The sequence below is a fragment of the Vitis vinifera genome, chromosome 5 (genome assembly GCF_030704535.1).
Source record: "Vitis vinifera cultivar Pinot Noir 40024 chromosome 5, ASM3070453v1".
In the NCBI taxonomy this organism is placed as follows: domain Eukaryota; kingdom Viridiplantae; phylum Streptophyta; class Magnoliopsida; order Vitales; family Vitaceae; genus Vitis; species Vitis vinifera.
In genome coordinates, this window is record NC_081809.1 from 20,428,326 (window position 1) to 20,448,974 (window position 20,649).

Here is a 20,649-nt window from a genome sequence, read left to right on the forward strand (position 1 = left end):
CAGAATCAATTTCTAATTTAGAGTCTGTCACTGATAGAGTGAAAACCCATCCCTGAGTTCGACCCTAGAACTACTATACTATAGTAGCTTTGCTACGCCAGTATAAGGTCATAGGTTTTATAAATGTTTTTGATTAAAAGACTCGGTTGGGCATCGAATCAAATGACGCCGTTGCCAGGGATGGTGCCACAATACAGTGATACAACCTTTTAGAGGCTACTTGTGATTTTCATCACAACCAGGGTGAATTCCTTTTTCACTAATTTCATTTTCTTTCATTTTCCTTTTGTTAATTTTATTTTCATTTTCTTCCTAACTTTAACCTTTTCTTTAGTTTCCTTTTGTTTTTACTATTACAGGAATTGTAACTTGTGCATGCCCTATTGGATTAGGGACCAAGAGGGAAGATTAGTAAGGATTGAGAATCCTCAAGACATAGAGTTGGATATCTGTGTAAATATCATGGACCCTCCACCAGAGGATCAGAATTCTCAACAAGGTCAAGGGGGTAATCCCAATGCATACCTATCCATGAGGGATAGAATGCATCCCCCAAGGATGAGTGCACCCTCATGCATCCTGCCCCCACTTGAGCAGTTGGTTATAAGGCCCCATATTGTGCCCCTCCTACCAACTTTCCATGGAATGGAGAGTGAGAATCCATATTCTCACATCAAGGAGTTTGAGGAGGTGTGTAATACCTTTAGAGAGGGAGGAGCTTCAATAGACTTGATGAGACTCAAGCTATTCCCTTTCACTTTGAAGGACAAGGCAAAAATATGGCTTAATTCTTTAAGGCCAAGAAGCATAAGGAATTGGGTTGATCTTCAGGCTGAGTTTTTGAAAAAAATTTTCCCCACCCATAGGACCAATGGGTTGAAGAGATAAATCTCAAATTTTTCTGCTAAAGAAAATGAGAAGTTCCATGAATGTTGGGAAAGGTATATGGAGGCCATCAATGCTTGTCCTCATCATGGTTTTGATACATGGCTCTTAGTGAGCTATTTTTATGATGGAATGTCTTCTTCCATGAAGCAAATTCTTGAAACCATGTATGGGGGAGATTTTATGAGTAAGAATCCTGAAGAAGCCATGGACTTTTTAAGTTACGTGGCTGAGGTGTCAAGAGGATGGGATGAGCCCAACTCAAGAGAGAAAGGAAAGTTTCCCTCTCAACAAACCCAAAATCCAAAGGCTGGAATGTACATGTTAAGTGAAGACGTGGACATAAAAGCTAAAGTGGCAACATTAGCTAGGAGGTTGGAAGAACTTGAGTTGAAAAAAATACATGAAGTCCAAGCCATTTCCGATACCCAAGTCCATGTTATGCCATGCACCATTTGCCAATCATGTGATCATGTGGTAGATGAGTGTCCAACCATGCCAGCTGTGAGAGAGATGTTAGGTGATCAAGTAAATGTTGTGGGGCAATTTAGGCCCAACAACAGTGCATCTTATGGAAACACCTATAATTCAAGCTAGAGAAACCACCCAAATTTTTCTTGGAAACCAAGGCCACCTCCATACCAACCACAAGGCCAAACCCAAGTACCTCAACAACCATCTTCAGTGGAGCAAGCCATTGTAAACCTGAGTAAAGTCATGGGTGACTTTGTGGGTGAACAAAAGGCAATTAACTCCCAATTGCATCAAAAGATTGAAAATGTTGAGAGTTCTCAAATAAAGAGAATGGAGGGGATGCAAAATGATCTATCTCAGAAGATAGATAATATTCAGTACTCCATCTCTAGGCTTACCAACCTAAACACAGTGATTGAGAAGGGAAAGTTCCCCTCTCAACCAAGCCAAAATCCCAAGGGTGTTCATGAAGTTGAAACCCAAGATGGTGAGTCTTCAAATTTGAGAGAGGTCAAAGCTGTGATCACTTTGAGAAGTGGGAAGGAGGTTGATCAACCCTTGCCTAACGTGGAGCCTGATGAAGAACTCAGGTCAAAGAGACCCTTGATTAAAGAGAGCAAGAGCCAAGAAGAGAAGAGTGGGAAGAAGAGTGCATCCAAATCAAGCATCGAGGAAGAACCAAGGATAGTGATTAAGGAGGATATGATGAAGAAACATATGCCTCCCCCTTTTCCTCAAGCTTTACATGGAAAGAAAGAAATCAAGAATTCATCAGAAATTCTTGAGGTTCTGAGACAAGTGAAGGTGAATATACCCTTACTTGATATGATCAAGCAAGTCCCCACATATGCAAAGTTTCTAAAGGACTTGTGCACAGTCAAGAGAGGTTTACAGGTGACAAAGAATGCATTCCTCACTGAGCAAGTGAGTGCTATCATCCAGAGTAAGTCCCCAGTTAAGTATAAAGATCCGGGATGTCCTACCATATCAGTCAACATTGGAGGGACACATGTGGAAAAAGCTTTATTAGATTTGGGAGCAAGTGTGAATTTGCTCCCATACTCTGTGTATAAACAATTGGGACTAGGAGGATTAAAGCCCACAACCATGACCCTCTCTTTAGCTGATAGGTCTGTCAAAATCCCAAGGGGAGTGATAGAGGATGTTCTAGTTCAAGTGGACAAATTCTACTATCCTGTGGATTTTGTGGTGCTTGATACTGATTCCACTGTCAAGGAAGAAAATTATGTACCAATCATCCTAGGGAGACCTTTCCTAGCTACCTCCAATGCTATTGTTAATTGTAGGAATGGGGTGATGCAGCTCACATTTGGAAACATGACATTGGAATTAAACATATTCCATTTATGTAAGAGGCATCTTTACCCTGAAGAGGAGGAAGGATTCGAGGAGATGTGCTTGATCAACACTTTGGTTGAAGAGCACTGTGACAAGAGTTTAGAGGAGAGCTTGAATGAAAACCTGGAAGTCCTTGAAGATGGGTTCCCTGAACCCTTTGATGTGCTAGCCATAATGTCTCCTTGGAGGAGACGGGAAGAGATCTTACCACTGTTCAACCAGGAAGACTCACAAGGAGTTACTGTGGAGGACCCTCCAAAGCTTATTTTAAAGCCACTTCCTGTGGATTTGAAGTATGCATACTTGGAGGATGATGAGAAATGTCCAGTGGTAGTTTCCTCAACCCTCACTAGTGATCAAGAGGATAGTCTTTTAGGAGTCCTCAGAAAATGTAAGAAAGCCATTGGATGGCAAATTTCTGATCTGAAAGGGATTAGCCCTTTGGTGTGCACCCACCATATTTATATGGAGGAAGATGCAAAACCAGTGAGGCAACCCCAAAGGAGACTGAATCCTCATATGCAAGAAGTGGTGAGGAATGAAGTTTTGAAGCTACTTCAAGATGGGATCATATATCCCATCTCAGACAGCTTGTGGGTGAGTCCCACCCAAGTAGTCCCAAAGAAATCTGGAATCACTGTGATCCAGAATGTGAATAGGAAGGATTGGTCTATCAAGCTCCTGGATTCCTTATGGGCTTATAGGACCGCTTACAAGACCATTCTAGGAATGTCTCCCTATCGCCTTGTTTATGGCAAAGCGTGTCATCTTCCAGTAGAGATTGAGTATAAAGCATGGTGGGCAATCAAAAAGCTCAACATGGATTTGACAAGAGCCGGGTTAAAGAGATGTTTGGATTTGAATGAATTGGAGGAAATGAGGAATGATGCATACCTCAATTCAAAAATTGCAAAAGCAAGGTTAAAAAAATGGCATGATCAATTGGTAAATCAAAAGAATTTGATCAAGGGACAAAGAGTTTTGCTTTATGATTCTAAACTTCATCTCTTTCCAGGAAAATTGAAATCCAGATGGACGGGTCCTTTCATAATTCATGAAGTGCATCCCAACGGAGTGGTGGAAGTATTCAACCCCACAGGCAATCAAACCTTCAAAGTAAATGGCCATCGTCTCAAGCCATTCATAAAGCCTTACAGTACAGACAAGGAGGAGATCAACCTCCTTGAACCACCACAACTCTGAGGGAAAGCAGGGTATCATGGGCTAAATAAGTCCATGAATTTTTTGTTATAGTTTTATAGTTATATCATTATTTTTATTTCTTTTTATTATAATTTTTCCTCAATCTTAGTTTATTTTGTCTTAATTCAAGTCAATTTTGATGATAAATTTTAGAAAAAAAAATCATGAAAGATGGGGAGAACTCTTCAAAAGCAAGACAGGGGAGTAAAACCAAGGAAACAGAGCACCTGATTTCAAGGTGCGAAAATTTCGCACACCTGATTCCAAGGTGCGAAAATTTCGCACACCCCAAAACCAAGGTGCGAAATTTATTTCAAGGTGCGAAAAATGATTTCAAGGTGCGAATTCCCTAAAAACCAATTTCGCACACCACTGTGCAAGGTGCGAAAATTTTCGCACTGTGCGAAATCCCCTCCTGGCACACGAGTGCCATTTTCGCACACCTCAAGCCACTTTTCGCACCGTGCGAAACAAGGTGCGAAAATTTCGCACACCTGATTTCAAGGTGCGAAAATTTCGCACACCTCATTTTAAGGTGCGAAATCCTCAGTTAAAGGGGTGCCATTTTCGCACACCTAATTTCAAGGTGCGAAATTTGCAGACCAAGGTGCGAAAATTTCGCACGGTAAAATTTTAAGTTCCAAAAAAATTTTCAACGGACTTTTAAATTAAAATTTTACCCCCGAAATTGTGCCTAACGTCCAAAAACGACTTTTCGGTTGCCTTGGAAAATTTTAAAACATAAAAAACCCCCTAAACCTCATTCCTATATAATCCCTTGAAGTCCAGAAGCTCAAAGGACTCCCCCACGAACCAGCTGAGAAGCCTCTGGAATCCCGAACAGTCACCCACCTCCATTTCGGCCATGGCGAAGACCAGAGGAGGCCTTTCCGGCTCCCCATCCTCACCGACACCTCGGCCACATCGAGCCGCCATGGGAGCCGCAGCTTCGCCACCTGTTCAGGCCCCGGCCATTCCCCCATCTGAGGGGGAAGCCCCTTCTCAGCGCCGATACCCCACCAGGAGACCCCCCACGGACCCTATGCCACTAGCCGATCAAGCCACGAGCTCTGTTTCTCGGCCACCAGCGAAGAGAACCAAGTTCTCGGGTCCTGGAGAGCCATCCCACGCACCTCAGCCAGAGCCACCTACAGAGGACTCTCGGATTCCTGTGGGGATTACTCCTGAGACCGTTATCAGGCGTCCCATGATAGCCGGACCACCGATAGAGGGCAACTTGGATTGCAGAGATCGATCCTTCCATTCCGAGACCTACTTTGATATAGAGGCCCTCAGACAGCAGCCAGAGCTCAGAGATTCATTCCGACTACTACAGAGGTATCACATGGAGGATCTTCTCACTCCTAGGCAATTCTACTATCCCAGAGTAGTTATAGATTTTTATCAATCTATGACTACTCGAGGCCTCCGTAATCCTACCCTCATCCAATTTACCATAGATGGACGCCAGGGTGCCATTGGAGCTCGTCACATTGCTGAGGCCCTCCGTATACCTTATGAGCCTGTGATTCAGGCAGACTTCAGGGAGTGGTCCTCATTCTCTCAGAGTGACATGGTCCGCATTTTGTCCAGGGGGACTTCTACAGCCTCAGTGTTGACTAGGAGAGAGCTTCCATCTGGGATGCTCCTTATTGATGTGCTCCTGCGTGCCAACCTTTTCCCCCTTCAGCACAAAGTTCAGAGGCGAGGAGCTATACTTGAGGCGTTATTTAGGATTTCTGAGGGCTATTTCTTCAGCCCTCATCATTTGATTATGACTTCTCTTCTTCATTTTGAAGAGAAAGTCCATCAGAAGAAGCTTCAAAGGGCAGATGGCATCCCATTACTATTTCCGAGGCTTCTCTGCCAGATTTTAGAGCACCTGGGCTATCCTGAACAGCCCCGTCTTGAGAGGCGCCGCCATTGCCGAGAGGACTTCTCTCTCGACAAATGGCATCACTTGGTAGCCTACTTTGCACCCCAGGGAGCCCCAGTTGTGCCTGCACCTCCAGAGCTACCCCAAGATGAGCAGTTGCCTCAGGCCCAGCAGGATGAGATTCTCACAGAGACCACACCTCCTGCCCCTGCAGCACACCCCTCATAGCATATTCCTGAGCCTATACATCTTATTTCTCCTATCATTTCGGGTGCTCCACCAGTCATGCCAGCTACCCCAGCACCTCCTCCTTCATCTGAGCCCACTGTCACCGTTTCTCTTACGGAATTCAGAGGCTTAGAGCATTCATTGCGGACACTGAGCATTGCTCAGGATTCTATTATCCACCAGATGGCCACTATTTGGGCACACCAGGATCAGATCATTGCTACTCAGGCCCAGCATACCACGATCCTTCATCAGATTCAGCAGCATTTGAGTATGCAGACATCTTTTGGGCATGATAGGTCTGCACCATCCGAGCCTCTAGTGCCAGATAAGGAGAGCTTACCAGCTGAGCAGCCCATACTAGAGGAGGAGATCAGAGCAGAGCCATCACATGACACCCCTCATATTTGATATTTTTATATTTTACTTGTTTTTTATTTTAGACTTGTAAATCCCATCTTTTGCATGTGTTATAAACTGGGATTGGAAGTATTACTTGAAATCATACATTGTATATTTCTTTTACAAATAATATATATATATATATATATCCTTTTTTATTATATTCCCTTTTCTCATTACTCTTTTGTCCTTGGAACATGTGGTTTAAGGTACTCCATACCTCCTTTACACTCAGACTTTGTCTCACTCAGGAGGTACCACTTCCTCCCTTTATTTTTAATCGCTCTTGAAACATTGAGGACAATGTTCAACTTGGTTGGGGGGAGAGTTGAGAAAGGAAGTTTTGTTGTTAATACTAAGTTATTTTGGTATTTTAGTTGATTTTTGCTTAAAATTTAAAATTTTTAAAAGTTTTTTGAATCATTCTCTATGGTTGTTAAAGATAATTTCTCAAAAATAAAATAGGATAAGTCGAGTTTTAACTTAATTATTTAAGTCTTAGAGTTTGTTTTATGCTTTCAAAGTTGATAATCTATTGAAGCCTCTTTGATTTAGAACTTTCTTCTTCCATTTCAAGCTTTACACACACTGTGCACATTAGATCCCGGATATATGATGTAAAACTTTCTCACCTTCTAAGCTTAGGAAAATTTTGACTTGGTTCATTACTTAACCTCTCTTTAATAATGTTGGGACACCTCATAAAGACCAATGAGTCTTTGAAAAAAAAAAAAAAACAAAGAAGAATAAGCTTCTATTCTTTCCTTGAAACCTAAGCATGATCCGAAGGGGTGCCGAAAGCCTTTAAAACCCGATGCCCTAAACCTTGATTGGTTGGGAGTCATCGATCCTCTGCTTGCTACATAGGTGAATTGGTTAAGATTAGTGAGTAAAAAGAATTGTGAATAAGAAGGTGCGTTCCTAACCTATTAAGAGTTGATTAATTTTGCCAATGTTCGAGAAAAGCTTAGGTTGGAGGGTGAGGATAGTTGTATATACTATATCAGGAAGCTAATCTCATTAACACTTAGCTTATTATGGAAGAGTTTGATTTGGAACCTTGAGAGTAGAGATTCTTTTGATACTTAATTGCATAATCTCCACTCTTTGTACTTTTTGTTTAAGTTTTAAGCTTTGACAACTCCTATTGCATTTTGAATCTTCATATCTTTAGTTCACCAGGTGAGATGTGTTTGGATATCAGTCATGCCTCTCAATTATTTTTTGGAATGAATTGCATGACCTCTTTTATGTATATTATTACGTTTGCTTAGTTTTTCTCTCCTTAATTGCTAAGGGACTAGCAATATGTCGGTTGGGGGGAGTGATTACTACTCAAAACATGCTATTTTGTAGCTTGTAATTAGCTCTTTTAAACACCCTTGAGTAGTAATTATTACCTTTTAACCCAATTAACATGTTAGGAACCCTTGCAATCGTTTCTAACAATTGTGTTAAGTTTTGGTGCTTTTTGATAGCTTTATGCTCACCAAAGCAATTTAAGAATGAGGGAGAGCTATTTATAGTTCATGGAAAAGCTTTTGAAAGCTTAAATTTATGAAGAAATCAAGCTATGGAGCCTCATAATCCTTTGCCTTAGTCGTTCAAAGTATACAAGGAAGAAACAATGGAGAAGAGGAAAACAGGGGACACAGCTGCAGTCTTTCATTGCACTTTTGGAGCACTTCCCGAAGTCCATTTTTTACATTCTATATACCATTTCAAAGCTCAGAAAGTCAAGAATCCAACAGTTCAAACCATGTACAATTTGGAGCTGAAATGAGAAAGATATGGCCTTCGGAAGACAACTGCATCAAGCTGAGGGACAATTTCGCACGATGGAAATCAAGGTGCGAATTCCTCAGTCCACTGTGCGAAAATTTCGCACACCTCAAATCAAAGTGCGAAATTGGAACTCCAGCGTGCGAAAATTGGATATTTTTGCCGACTCTTTTTCTTCTGATATTTTTGTGTCTAAATTTCCATTTTCTCCTTGTATTCAACCACTCATGTAATTCCTTAGCTAGGAAGTATCCAAGGAAGGGTAAAATTACCTTCCTATATAAATTCTCTTGTAATCACTGAAAATGGATCTTTCGGGGAGCTTTCTCCAGGAGACCAACTGATGTAAATTTGATACTTAGTGAAATACAGAGATCTCTTTTGCTTTCTTTTTCTCTCTTCTATTTTCTATTTTCTTGCAAGCTAAACACCCTCTGAGGATGTTTTCCCAGAGGATGAGAGGCTAAACATTTAGTTTCTTGGAGTAAAGGAAGCTAGGTGAAAAGTCCAGATTAAAACATGGAAAGTTTTCGTGCATTAAATTCAGGTAGTTGGAGTCCATAAATGGTTTTTTAAAGCCAAGGTTTTGCCTTAAATCCCTTCGAATCACTTTGACTGGCCAATACATGGTAAGCTTAAGGTCTCTGTGGATGCTTATTGCTAGATCCATATCAGTCCATTAGTTATCATGTACGAGCCATTGGAAAGTGATTCAAGGTGATAGCCCATAGTGTCTTAAGCCATTTATGGACCTTGACCACCATCTCTAGTGACTTTTTATGGATTAAAACTTCATTGTCAAACCTATACCGGTTCGGGAAATAACTATAGGTTAAATCCCCAATGCGAGGAGAAAAATCCGGAATTTTCCACTTTGCATCTGGAACTTGAACCTAGCAACCTTTAGCTCCGGGAGACTTTCTTTCTTCCACTTTTTACTTAGTTCTATGTGAGTTTAGTTTAAATCACCACTTTCAAAACAATTTTATTTTCTTTTAAATTTCGAGTTTGTGCTAAAGGAAATCATCAGAATCAATTTCTAATTTAGAGTCTGTCACTGATAGAGTGAAAACCCATCCCTGAGTTCGACCCTAGAACTGCTATACTATAGTAGCTTTGCTACGCCAGTATAAGGTCATAGGTTTTATAAATGTTTTTTATTAAAAGACCCGGCTGGGCATCGAATCACTCCATAATCGAATAGAACCTTCCCTCGCTTGCCAAGCTACTTTTGCCTTTAGAATTGGCGTCGAAGCCAGACAAGTGATCCATGTCATACACGAGGGACCAATGGGTAGTCAATGAAAAAGCAAATGACATGCCAAGACGTTGATAAAAGATGCAAAACGTGTGACCCATATTTGCAATGTGGGAGTCATATTTGTCATCGGAAGCCTAGTTCCAATGGATAAAACCATTGTATTTTCCAAAGTTGACCTACTCTATGTCGCTCAGCCACATGAAAATGCCTTCATCCTAACACTAAACATTGTCGAATACGATGTGTGTCGTATAGTGATCGACCAAGGAAGTTTTGTGGACCTCATACATATATCTACCTACAAGCAAATAAACCTTTCGATGCATGTGTTGGAAAGTCCAGGGAGGGCTTTGTTGAGCTTCAACAACTCAACCACATTTTCTCTCAATGACATCATGTTTCCCATCTCCGTCCCTTCTCTATACAACGCAATCCTCGATAGGCCTTGAATCCACATCATGAAGGTCAAATAGACATTTACAAAGATTAGACGACATCACGGCGATACTATCAGATGATGATGTTTATGATCCCTAGTATAGGCAAAGGAGAAAGGGGCTCAAGGGGGAAAAAAAATAGGAACTACCAAAAGATTCCAGCTTGAAATCGAACAAACGGGAGTCCTCGGCCACTGAGCTGCTAATTGCCATCAATCTATTTGATGAGTCCTCTATAAAGTGTTTTTGGAGAAAATATTGTTGGAAGAGGAAAAGAATAGGTTCACTTAGCTGCTAAGGCAAAATGCAAATGTCTTAGCATGGAAACACTCCAACTTAGAGGGGATTCACCTCTCAATAGCTTGCCACCACTTGAATGTGAAGGGAAGATGGTGCTCGATTAGATAAAAATTGCATAAATTTTATGAAGAATAACATAAGATCATTGTGGAAGAAATAAACCAATTGCTCGAAGTCGGATTTATCCAAGAGGTGCAATACCCGGAATAGCTAGCCAACGTTTCCGTGGTCCCGAAGAAAAATAGTAAATGGCGTGTGTGCATTGACTTCATTGATCTTAATGAAGCTTTCCTGAAAAACAGTTTTATTCTCTCTTGGATAGACCAAATCGTTGACGCCACAGTAGGCTATGAACTTTTATTCTTTTTAGACGCCTTTTTTGGGTACAATCAGATACCAATATACCTACCATATGCGGAGAAGACGACTTTTATTACTAGTCGGGGCTTACTATGTTATGATGTAATGTCATTCAACCTTAAGAATGCTGAAGCAACCTATTAGCGATTGGTGACGAAGATATTCTAACATTTATTAGGATAAAACATAGAATTTTATATCGACGACATGTTGATCAAAAGCAAGCTGAAGCATAACTACCTTCAAGACCTTGCTAAGGCTTTTGCTCTACTTCGCATATATGACATGACATTGAATCCCGAAAATTGTGCATTTGGAGTGCAGGTGAGCATATTTCTTGGTTACTTGGTGACGAAGTGTGGGATAAAAGCTAGCCGACAGCAAATCAAAGCCCTATAAGAAATGGCCCTCCCACAATGGTCAAATAGGTCCAACGGCTAACTAGAAAATAAATGGCCGACAAGTTGCAACATTTCTTTGAAGTGCTCAGGAAGAAAAAGAAGTTCGAGTGGGATGAGCAATGTAATTAGGCCTTCATTGCCATCAAAAGCTATTTGGCTATTTTCCCGTTCTTAGTTTGCCATGCGAAGACAAAAAATTGTATGTATGCTTAGCGGCTATAAGTGTGGTGGTAAGTTCTGCCTTAGTTTGTTCAGATGAATAAGACACCCAACAACTGGTATACTTTGTCAACAAAACTCTCCTTGATGCAAAAACTTGATACTTTAAGCTTGAAAAGGTGGCCCTAGCATGGCACACTGTGGCTAAGAAGCTCAAGCCATATTTCTAAGCGCACGCCATGTTGTCCTTATAGACCAGCTTATGTGGGTCGTGTTGCACAAGTCGGGTCTCTCCGATCAGCTGGTTAAGTGGGCTATCAAGTTGGGTGATTTCGGGATCAAGTATAGGCCACGACAAAGCCTCAAAGACTAAGTATTAACAAATTTCATCGTCGAACTTTTAGGATATGAGAGCCTGGAAACCGAGAGCAACAAGAATAGTGAGACATGGATTATTTACGTAGATGGTTTTTCGAAAACAAAAGGAACTGAAGTTAGAGTTGTCCTCAAGTCCCCCATTGGAGATGAACTAGAATAATCCATCAACTTGAGTTTCCTGGCATCCATCGACGAGGTCGAATACGAAGCAATACTCATAGGGCTAAGAATGGCCAGCCAACTACAGGTAAGAAAATTTGATGTTTGTAGTGACTCCCAACTTGTTGTCAACCAAGCAGAATGACACTATGAAGCACACAATGAAAGAATGGCCAAATACTTAGACGTTGTAAAGAGGAAAACCTCTTGATTCTATTTTGTAGGCTTCACATTGGTTCCTAGAGAGGAAAAATGTTTAGGTTGATGCCCTCGCCAACCTGGGTTCTTCCTTTTCGAGTAAGTAGAGTTAGGCATTCCCGATCGAGTTTTTAGAAGAATCTTCTTTTATGGAGATGGAGGAACAATTAATACACTCGACACCCCCGCCAATTCCTAGTTGAACTCGTACGTCGAGTACCTAAAAGATGACACGCTCCCGAAATATGAAAAAAAAAACCCAGAGGCTTTGGGTAAACGCCACATGCTTATGCCTAATCAATGACCACTTGTATAGGTGTTCTTATGATAACCCATATCTTAATTGTGTATAGAATGATCAAACTAAACACCTACTTGTCGAAATCCATGAAAGATAGTGTGGTAACCACAACGGGGGACAATCTTTAGCTCATAAGATATTATCCAAGAGGTACTATTGGCCAACCATCCACAAAAAAAATAAGACAAGTGCCAATGTTATGTATTGGTATATCATCTCCTGACCGAACAACTTACACCTATTGTGAGCCACTGGCTGTTCGCACAATGGGGACCTGACATTGTTGGACTACCACCTACGATGCTTGCTCAAAAACATTTTCTCCTGGTAGCCACAGATTACTTCTCAAAGTGGGTCAAAGTGGAGACTTATGCTACCATCAAGGACACTAAAGTATGAAATTTTGTGTGGCGAACAATTGTTTGCTGATTCAACATCCCCTCAGCACTAGTATTTGGTAATGACATCCAATTCAACAATCGTATTTTCTGCCAGTTTTGCACTGACCTCAAAATCAAGAACTTCTACTCTACATCATGCTTATCTCAAAACAACGGCCAAACTGAAGCCACTAACAAGACCATATTAGACTGTCTGAAAAAAAGGTTGGAGAAGGCCAAAGAAAAGTGAGTCGAAGAGCTCTTGGGTGTCTTATGGGCCAATCGGACAACTCAAAAGAGGCCAACTGGAGAATCATCATTTTCTATAGCCTTTGGAATGGAGGCCGTCATTCCAACCGAAATTGGTTTACCCATAGAACATACAACTTTAGTAAATGCAGATTCCCATTTAGCCTCAATCGAGCTTTCTTTGGACCTAGCCAACAAAAGGTGGGATGAGGTGACCATACAGATGCCCGTTTACCACCAGCGGGTCATGGCGCAATACAACAAAAGGGTTCAGAGTTGAAAGTTTCATCTTAGGTATCTCATACTCTAGTATGTTTTTAAAAATGCAAAAGAGTCGAGAGATGGCAAACTTGGCCCTAACTGAGAATGACCCTACTGAGTAACATGTGTCGGGCCTAACGACGCTTATCACTTAGAAGCATTGGATAGCAAGACCCTTCCAAGGTCTTGTGATTTGTCCCCAATTGGTGTACTATTTAATTCAGTCCTTAGACAGGAGTTATCAACAAAATTTATAAAGCTAATTCACCATACACTAGGGTAGCATAGCTAGCATAGTATATGATTACTACCCAAAAAGTGTTATTTTGCGCCTTTAATTCATTATGTTTTAAGCACTTTTGTGTAGTAGTTCTCCATTTTTATTCCAATTGTCATGTTAAGGACCTAGCAATGACTTCTAATCATATTTGTGGCTAGTTTTAGTGTTTTGACAGCTCTTTGGTTCATTAAGACAAGTCAAGTAATGGGGAAAAGCAAAGAGGAAAACAGAGTGAAGAAAATAGAGGACAGCAGCTGCAGTCTTCCTTTGCACTTTTAGAGCACTTTCCGAAGTCCATTTTCTACATACTATATACCATTTCAAATCTCAGGAAGTCAAGAATCCAACGCTTTAAACCGTGTACCATTTGGAGCTGAAATGAGGAAGATATGACCTTCGGAAGACAACTGCACCATGTATGTGCGAATTTCGCACAACACACCATGCATGTGCGAATTTCGTACAACACACCATGCATGTGCGAATTTCGCACAACCAACCAAGCATGTGCGAATTTCACACCAGCCCATGCGTCTTTGGTGTGAAATCTCCTCTATTCTGCCGACTCCACATTAGATCTTTTCTTTTGTTTTTTTTTATGTAAATTCCTTTCTTATCCCTGTAATTAGCCAATCACAGGCTTTGTTTTTGTAAAGACTATAAGAGTGGTGGAAATCATCTCTCGAGACGACGACTAATGTGTTATGTTTTACACTTAGTAAAACACAGGGCTCTCTTTGCTTTCCTTTTCTCTCTACTATTTTCTTTTCTTGGAAGCCAAACAACCTCTGAGGATGTTTTCCCAAAGGATGAGAGACTAAACTTTTGGTTTCTTGGAGTAAAGGAAGCTAGGTGAAAAGTCCAGATGCTAAAGTGGAAAACTCTCGTGCATTAAATACAGGTAGTTGGAGTTCATAAATGGCTTTTAAATCTAATGTTTTGCTTTAAATCCCTTAGAATCACTTTGAATGGCCAATACATGATAAGCTTTAGGTCTCTGTGGATACTTATTGCTAGATCCACATCAAACAATTAGTTTTCATGTACGAGCCATTGGAAAGTGGCTTAAGGTGAAGACCCATAGTGTCTAAAGCCATTAATGGAACTTGACTACCATTTCTATTGACTTTTTATGGATTAAATCTTCATTGTTAAACCTATACCGGTTCGGGAAACAACCATCCTTTATGTTGTTGTCCCCAATACGAGAAGAAGAATCCGAAATTTCCACTTTGCATTCTGAACTTGATCCTAGCAACCCTTAGCTCCGGGAGACTTTCTTTCTTCCATTTTTACCTAGTTCTATATTAGTTTAGTTTCAAACACCACTTTCAAAACAAATTTTATTTTCTTTTAAACTTTAAGTTTTTGACAAAGGAAATCATCAGATTCAATTTCTGATCTCGAGTATATCACTGGTAGAATGAAAACCCATCCCAGAGTTCAACCCTAGAGCTGCTATACTATAGTAGCTTTGCTATGCTAGTATGAGGTCATAGGATTTATAAATATTTTTTATTAAAACACCCGATTGGGCACGAATCAAAATGGTGCCATTGCCGGGGATTGTGCCACTTTACAGTGATATGACCTTTTCAGAGTACTTGTGATCTTCATCACAAGTTTGGTGAATTCCTTTTTTTTCACTAACTTCATTTCCTTTCTTTTAATTGTAGAATTCCTTTTGTTAAGTTTATTTTCATTTTCTTTCTAACCTTAACTTTCTTCTAGCTTTCTTTTGTTTTTGTTGTCTTTGTTTTGTTTCAGGTAAGTAGTAACTTGTGCATGCCCTATTGGATTCGGGACTAAGAGGGAAGACTAGTAAGGATAGAGAATTCTCAAGACACAGAGTTGGATATCTGTGAAAACATCATGGACCCTCCACCAGAGGATCAGAATTCTTCACACGGTCAAGGGGGTAATCCAAATGCATATCTATCCTTGAGGGATAGAATGCACCCACCAAGGATGAGTGCATCCTCATGCATCGTACCTCATCTTGAGCAGCTGATTATAAGGCCCCATATTGTGCCCCTCCTACCAAATTTCCATGGAATGAAGAGTGAGAATCCATATGCCCACATCAAGGAGTTTGAGGAGGTGTGCAATACTTTTAGAGAGGGAGAAGCTTCAATAGACTTGATGAGAGTCAAGCTATTCCCTTTTACTTTGAAGGACAAGGCAAAAATATGGCTTAATTCTTTAAGGCCAAGGAGCATAAGGAATTGGGTTGATCTTCAGGCCGAATTTTTGAAGAAAATTTTCCCCACCCATAGGACCAATGGGTTGAAGAGACAAATCTCAAACTTTTTTGCCAAAGAAAATGAGAAGTTCTATGAATGTTGGGAAAGGTATATGGAGGCCATCAATGCTTGTCCTCATCATGGATTTGATACATGGCTCTTGGTGAGCTATTTTTATGATGGGATGTCTTCCTCCATGAAGCAAATTCTTGAAACCATGTGTGGGGGAGATTTTATGAGTAAGAATCAGGAAGAAGCCATGGACTTTTTAAGTTATGTGTCTGAGGTATCAAGAGGATGGGATGAGCCCAACTCAAGAGAAATGGGAAGGATGAAAGCTCCTGTAAATCCAAAGGGTGGAATGTACATGTTAAGTGAGAACATGGACATGAAAGCTATGGTGGCAACAATGGCAAGGAGGTTGGAAGAACTTGAGTTGAAAAAAATGCATGAAGTCCAAGCCATTTCCGAGACACAAGCCTATGTCATGCCATGCACCCTTTGCCAATCATGTGATCATGTGGTAGATGAGTGCCCAACCATCCCAGCTGTGAGGGAGATGTTAGGTGATCAAGCCAATGTTGTGGGGCAATTTAGGCCCAACAACAATGCACCTTATGGAAACACCTATAATTCAAGTTGGAGAAACCATCCAAATTTTTCTTGGAAACCGAGGCCACCTCCATACCAACCACAAGCCCAAACCCAAGCACCTCAACAAACCTCTTCAATGGAACAAGCCATTGTGAACCTAAGTAAAGTCATGAGTGACTTTATGAGTGAACAAAAGGCAATCAACTCCCAATTGCACCAAAAGATTGAAAATGTTGAGAGTTCTCAAATTAAGAGAATGGATGGGATGCAAAATGATCTATCTCAGAAGATAGATAATATTCAATACTCCATCTCTAGGCTTACCAACCTCAACACAGTGAATGAGAAAGGAAAGTTTCCCTCTCAACCAAGCTAAAATCCCAAGGGTGTTCATGAAGTTGAAACCCAAGATGGGGAGTCTTCAAAGTTGAGGGAGGTCAAAGCTGTGATCACCTTGAGGAGTGGGAAGGAGGTTGATCAACCTTTGCCTAAGATGAGGCAAGATAAAGAACTCATGTCAAAGAGAACCTTGGTTAAAGAGACCAATAACCAAGAAGAGAAGAGTGGGAAGAAAAGTGCATCCAAATCAAGCATTGAAGAAGAGCCAAGGATAGTGATTAAAGAGGATATGATGAAGAAACATATGCCTCCCCCTTTTCCTCAAGCTTTACATGGAAAGAAGGGAATCAAGAATTCATCAGAAATTCTTGAAGTTTTGAGACAAGTGAAGGTGAATATACCCTTACTTGATATGATCAAGCAAGTCTCCACATATGCAAAATTTTTAAAGGACTTGTGCACGGTCAAGAGAGGGTTGCATGTGACAAAGAAGGCATTCCTCACTGAGCAAGTAAGTGCCATCATTCAGAGTAAGTCTCCAGTTAAGTACAAAGATCCGGGATGTCCCACCATTTCAGTCAACATTAGAGGGACACATGTGGAGAAGGCTTTACTAGACTTGAGGGCAAGTGTGAATTTGCTCCCATACTCTATGTATAAGCAACTGGGACTTGGAGGATTGAAGCCCACAACCATCACTCTCTCCTTAGCTGATAGGTCGGTAAAAATCCTAAGGGGGATGATAGAGGATGTTCTAGTTCAAGTGGACAAATTCTACTATCCTGTGGATTTTGTTGTGCTTGATACTGATCCCACTGTTAAGGAAGCAAATTATGTGCCAATCATCCTTGGGAGACCTTTCCTAGCTACCTCCAATGCCATCATTAATTGTAAGAATGGGGTGATGCAGCTCACATTTGGAAATATGACCTTGGAATTAAACATATTCCACCTATGCAAGAGGCATCTTCACCTAGAAGAGGAGGAAGGATTGGAGGAGGTGTGCTTGATCAACACCTCGGTTGAAGAGCATTGTGACAAGAATTTAGAAGAGATCTTGAACGAAAGCCTTGGAGTTCTTGAAGAAGGGTTACTTGAACCCTCTGATGTGTTAGCCATCATGTCTCCTTGGAGGAGACGGGAAGAGATCTTACCACTGTTCAATAAGGAGGACTCACAAGGAGCAACTAGGGAGGACCCTCCAAAGCTAGTTTTGAAGCCACTTCCTGTTGATTTAAATGCAAACTTCATATGGGATCCGAGCAAGCTGAATCCGGATCAAATTTTTTTTTTGATGGACTTAGTCTTTCTAAATACTAGCTAGTCCATATCTTTTTCTCTTATTTTTAAACTTGTTTTTATTTTGATTTCTTGCTTTTATTTTATTTTGGTTTGATTTAACTTAGGTTTTTTGATGATCAGCGCAGGGGAATCCAAAAACAGAGGATCTAGAGCAGTTCAGGCAGTAGACCTCCACATCTCAGAGGAACATGGTTCACATTCTATCACGAGGGACTTCTGGAGATACATGCCTGCTACGTGGGAAAGCTTGAAGAATGAAAACAAGGAAAAACAGGGGAGAAAAGCCAAGACACAGCAAAATTCGCACCACCCAATCATCTGGTGCGAAATTCGCACAACACATCCCCCTTGTGCGAATTCGCTTTTGTGACCAATTTTCAAAAGCATGCTCTCGGTCCCTACCCAAAATCTCAGTGCGAAAAGGCACAAGAATGCAAACCTTGTGCGAAATTGTCTTTATGACTATTTAAAAAAAAACATGCTCTCTGTCTTGGAGAACCATTGGAATGCGAAAATTTTGCATTTCACTATTCCTTGTGCGAAATTCGCATTTCTCTTTAAAAGCCATTTTCTCTTCTTCAATTCTAAGCTTGTTATTCTTCAATTCTCTCAACACCTCTCTTCCGATCACCCCTTTCCATCCACAAGGTCCTCTCCTTCATCATCCCCCATCCTCAACCCCACCATGGCAGCCCATATCAAGAGCTTCATTCCATAGCCGCGGCCAACACTATTCACAACAGTCTGCACCTTCCAATTTCAGCTTTTTCTCCTCCTTCCACCATAAAAAACCCTTCATTTCTTCACTCAACACTCCAAATTCATCCCTAAACCCAACCCAACCTTGATTTTTCAAAATCAAAACCTCAAGCATAGATTTCAAAGCCACGGTTTCTTCATAAGAAACCCATTGCCGCCGGCTATGGGAACTTCAAAATCCCTCATTCTCTTCTTGTGAAGCTCCCACTTCCAAGCTTAGCCACCATGAAAAACTCTTTTCCTACCTCAGCCAACATTTCCCGCCCTCAAAAACCAAGAATTGTTGCCATTTGAAAGCACCACAATTTCGCATTTGCACGGGTGAATAGTGCATTGTGCGAAATTCGCACAACACCCTTTCCTTGTGCGAAATTCGCACAACACCCTTCCCTTGTGCGAAATTCGCACAACACCCTTCTCTTGTGCGAAATTCGCACCACCCTTCCCTTATGCGAATTTTTGAGCTTCTTCATCCCTACCCTCCCAATCCCAAGCCTCTAAGCCTCATTTCTTTGCTCTAATATGCCTAAGACCCGAGGAGGCTATGCCTCAGCTCCCCAGAGCAGTCAAAGAGCTGCCCCTGTGCGGGCCCCACAAGATGCACCCCCACATTTACCTGATTCTGCCACTCAGCGCAGATACCATACGAGGAGAGCAGCTGCCACGCCTGTGGCCCCTACTCAGATTCCACCTAGGAGTTCTCCTACAAAGAAGGCCAAGACTTCAGAGCCAGGAGAGTCTTCCAGAGCACCTCGAGATTCACAGTCTTAGCCCCCTCCCACCAGGCACCCCATCCTCGCCAGCTCGCCCATTGAGGGCAACTCCGATTACCGATCGAGAGCATTCCATGTCGAGGCATATTTTGATCACTCTATTTTGCGACAACAGCCTGAGTTGGGGGATTCATACCGCCTACTTGAGAGGTACCACCTTGTACCCTTTATGACTCCGCCACAATTCTTTTATCCTCGAGTAGCTTTAGACTTTTACCAGTCTATGACTACTCGTGGCGTCCCGGTACCAGCCTCGATCCTTTTTACCATTCATGGACGCCAAGGTATTTTGGGGGCTAGACAGATTGCCGAGGCTTTCCATATCCCTTATGCACCAGCAGATCCCGCTGCATTTAGACACTGGGCCCCACTTTCTGAGTGGGACATGGTTTGTATACTATCTTGAGGGACATCTTCCCAGAGGATCATTATGAGGAAGGAGCTTCCCCCTAGGATGCTCCTAGTTGATGTGGTGCTTCGCAACAATCTTTTTCCTCTTCAGCATAGAGTGCAGAGGCGAGGGGCCATTCTAGAGGCGTTATTCCGTATCTCTGAGGGCTACTACTTTGGTCCCCATCATTTGATTATGGCCGTCCTCCTCCATTTTGAGGAGAAGGTGCATAAGCGGCGTCTTACGAGGGCAGACACCATTCTTTTACTTTTTCCTCGACTACTATGCCATGTTCTGGCTCATATGGGTTTCCCTACAAACCTTCATTCTGAGCACCGCCGTCATTGTCGAGAGAGCTTATCTCTTGACCAATGGAATCAGGTATGGCTCCATCAGCATTCCCCAGAACTTCTTGAGCCAAGGGAAGTCCCTCCACAGTCTTTACCATCTATATCTGTTCCGCCCACTTCAGCTCCCTCGGAGCCCGTACCAGAGGCAGCATCGTCTGACACCCCACCTGTTGTTCCTCCTACCTCAGAGTCACCCATTACTATCCCTGGTGTAGAGTATTGTGACTTGCTCGCTTCTTTCCAGACTTTGACCACTACTCAGACGACTATTATGGAGCGGATGGACCATTTCCAGCTTCGACAGGACCAGCAAACTCTCATTCTCCGTGAGATTCAACAGCACCTCAGTCTTTTGCCACCAGCTCCACCTGTTGCTCCTGTGCCCTCAGAGCCTTTTGCTCCAGCTGATGATTTTGCTCCAACTGATGATGCTACACCTGTAGCGGTACCTTCCACAGTTGCAGCGGAGGACCCCTCCTATCCACCAGAGGAGCCTACTATTTGATCATACGATCACTCCTCTTCCTTTTTTGTTTTTATTTTGTATCTATATTCTATGTTTTTG

General features: G+C 41.7%; 1 protein-coding gene across 1 annotated transcript; it reads left to right on the forward strand.

Annotated features, from left to right (window-relative positions):
- The first annotated feature begins 4,855 nt into the window (after positions 1-4,855).
- Positions 4,856-19,341, forward strand: LOC104879410 (uncharacterized). Its single transcript, XM_010652146.1, has 2 exons — positions 4,856-5,209; positions 19,102-19,341. The coding sequence occupies exons 1-2, from the start codon at positions 4,856-4,858 to the stop codon at positions 19,339-19,341; spliced, it is 594 nt and encodes a 197-aa protein (XP_010650448.1).
- Positions 19,342-20,649: the final 1,308 nt, after the last annotated feature.